The 2500-nt window shown below is 51.6% G+C and overlaps 1 protein-coding gene across 1 annotated transcript in view; it reads right to left on the bottom strand.

The window, feature by feature from the left end:
* Positions 1 to 183: 183 nt before the first annotated feature.
* TrissinR (Trissin receptor) overlaps positions 184 to 2500 on the bottom strand; it is a 153314-nt gene continuing 150997 nt past the window's right edge. Inside the window, exon 3 of the mRNA XM_076197657.1 lies at positions 184 to 2365. Coding sequence (XP_076053772.1) covers positions 1343 to 2365 — 1023 coding nt within the window. The 3' untranslated portion in view covers positions 184 to 1342. The remainder of the gene's footprint in view (positions 2366 to 2500) is intronic.

The following is a 2500-nucleotide window of genomic DNA, read 5'->3' as shown; positions in this document are numbered from 1 at the left end:
GGTCAACGACTAGGATACAAGATGATGTATTTCTTTAATCCAGCACTGTCCTAAAGCTATCTTTGCAACAGGAAAAATAAATACAAATGAAAAAAGACAAAAATATACAAGCCATATTGTCTTTGCGTGGACAGTGACAAGAGATTAAAAAAAAAAGTACCCGAAATTTATCCATACCTCATTCAGTACCCTGGTGTGATTTATATATTTCGTTCTGGGAAACGGTAGGCGATTTCACTGTGTTAGCTGAAGAGCGGTTGGACTCCAGCCTAGGGGGAGGTGTCTTGCTCCATCGAGACACCAATCAGACTCAAGATGCAGACGGTATCCATCATCCTCACTTCGCACCACAGAGCTGAGGGTTTTCCAACACACAAACAACCTCCCTCTTGCACAGCAAGGAACGCTCACTTTTCTTTCTGGTCACACAGCGTCTCTCTCTTTCTCTTTTTCAACAAACCTGCAAAAGCTTCTTCAGTTCCTGATGGTCTGTTTCTCCTTCTCATGTTCCTCTTGTGACACGATCGTTGTCTTGTCACTCGTTCTGCCGTCTCTTCTTCACCCTCGACCTTTTCCGTGACACCTCATGACCCTTCATCTTCTCCATTTCCTTCTTCCTCTTCCTCCTCCTGACTTCCTCTCTAGCACTACGCACCTCGGCCTTTGCCCTCCTTCGTACCTCTACCTCTCGTCGGAAAGAGTCATTGTAAAGTAAATTTCCAGCACCAGCACACCAATGCTATAATTACCCGCCTGGTCACTTTTCCCTCAATGATTAGTTGTCCTCCAAATTCCTATGTTGCGAACTCGTTCAGCTTCAACTCGGAACTGTAATATTTCAACTCGAAACTGTAATAAGTTATCGAAAGAAGATTGAAAGCTCACACAGTCAAACACATCTGTATGATCGTTTTAACGATAAAAAAAAAGGGATAATGTGATATGGAACACGTCGTTGCTTTTTATTTTCTCCTTAACCATAAACAGGTCCGTTATTATCTCTAGTGATTTACCCGTCCGGGTGGTCTGCCTCTTACGACCACATCCCATGGACAGTAGCTCCCTCTTCCCCACATCCATCACTCGGTGTATGTCTGTGCGGCTGTTATCACAATTATAAAAATGTAGTATGATATGGAACAAGCTGTTTCACTTTAACTGTCACCAGGTCCATTTTCTGTCACTTGATCTGCCTCCGCCCGTCCGGGGTTCTCTCGCGGCAACATCCGACAGACAACACACCACCACCCGGACATCGGAAACCTCGTGACGTCACCGGAGGACATCAAACTAGAGTGCCCGGAACGTCATCGCAGGACGCCGGGAACCTCCGACGTCACCATCATACGCGGCGGGAAGCCTGGGGTAACCCGGAGGTGTAGCGAGGGAGAGGGCCGCGCCGCGTGGTCAGGTTCTTCATCTGGATGTGGTTGGCGCCGTTGAAGAAGGTCGTGGTCCTCGAGGCGTGACGCTTGGTGGCACACTTGCGCGTGTAGTTCCTGGTGCACTTGCACGTGAGGACGTCCTTGACACACGTCCGGAAGTTGTGCGACATGAAGGAGTAGAGGATGGGATTGAGCGCGGAGTTGAGGTACATGAAGATGTAGGTGATCGGCGTGAGCATGACCGCCAGGTCAGTGGTCGAGTCGTACCCCGGGAAGTAGTAGGTGAACATCTTCCGCAGGTGGAACGGGAGGTTGCACACGGCGAAGCAGAGCACCACGGCGATGAGGAGGTTGATGACCTTCTTCCAGGTCCTGAGCAGGGTCTCAGAGTGGTAAGGCCCCACCGGCGTCTCTACCTGACGCTGGGGGGTCAGGCGGGTGGGCGTGTCTCCACGGTGGTTGGAGAGCTTGCACCTATCGCTCCTGAAGCTGTATCTCCCGCTACTCGACCCGCTCAGCCTCATGGACAAGGGCTTGTTCTCGTTCTCGTGCTGTTCCTGGATCTGCTGCTGGAGGTGGAGGTGGTGTTCTTCACCGTGGTGCGTCACGGGAGGAGGAACGTCCCTTCTCCCTGTGAAATAAATGACCCCTTTGTCCCTCGTCGAGGCGTGCTCGATGTGGAGCCTCGGGGACTCCGGGTTCGGAGTCTCGGACATCTCCCTCTTGATCTTGGCCTCGACGAGCTTCCCGTTGACCCAGAGGTAGTAGCCGATCTTCCAATAGAGGATGGACATGACGGACAGCGGGAAGACGTAGAGCAGGACAAAGTTGATGGTGTCGAAGGTCTGCGAGTTGTAGACCTCTCTGTCGACCAGGCAGATGACTTCGATGTACTGGGCGCCCGGAAGTTCGTGTTCTATGGCCTTGAAGTAGAGGAGCCTCGGGGAGCAGTAGACGGCCGAACTCAGCCAGACCACCACCTGCACCATCTGAAAAGAAGAAAACAAAAGGTCAAACTTCAGTGGTCGTGTGCGTTGGTGGCGTCATCGGAAGAGAGCGGGTTTCGTACCTTCCTGGTCGCAGGTTCGAATCCCGCACTCCTCTCCGATTCCTAG

The sequence above is a fragment of the Oratosquilla oratoria genome, chromosome 14 (assembly GCF_046742065.1).
Source record: "Oratosquilla oratoria isolate Oo_2021 chromosome 14, ASM4674206v1, whole genome shotgun sequence".
NCBI classification, from domain to species: Eukaryota; Metazoa; Arthropoda; class Malacostraca; order Stomatopoda; family Squillidae; genus Oratosquilla; species Oratosquilla oratoria.
This window is presented reverse-complemented; position numbering and strand designations above follow the sequence as displayed.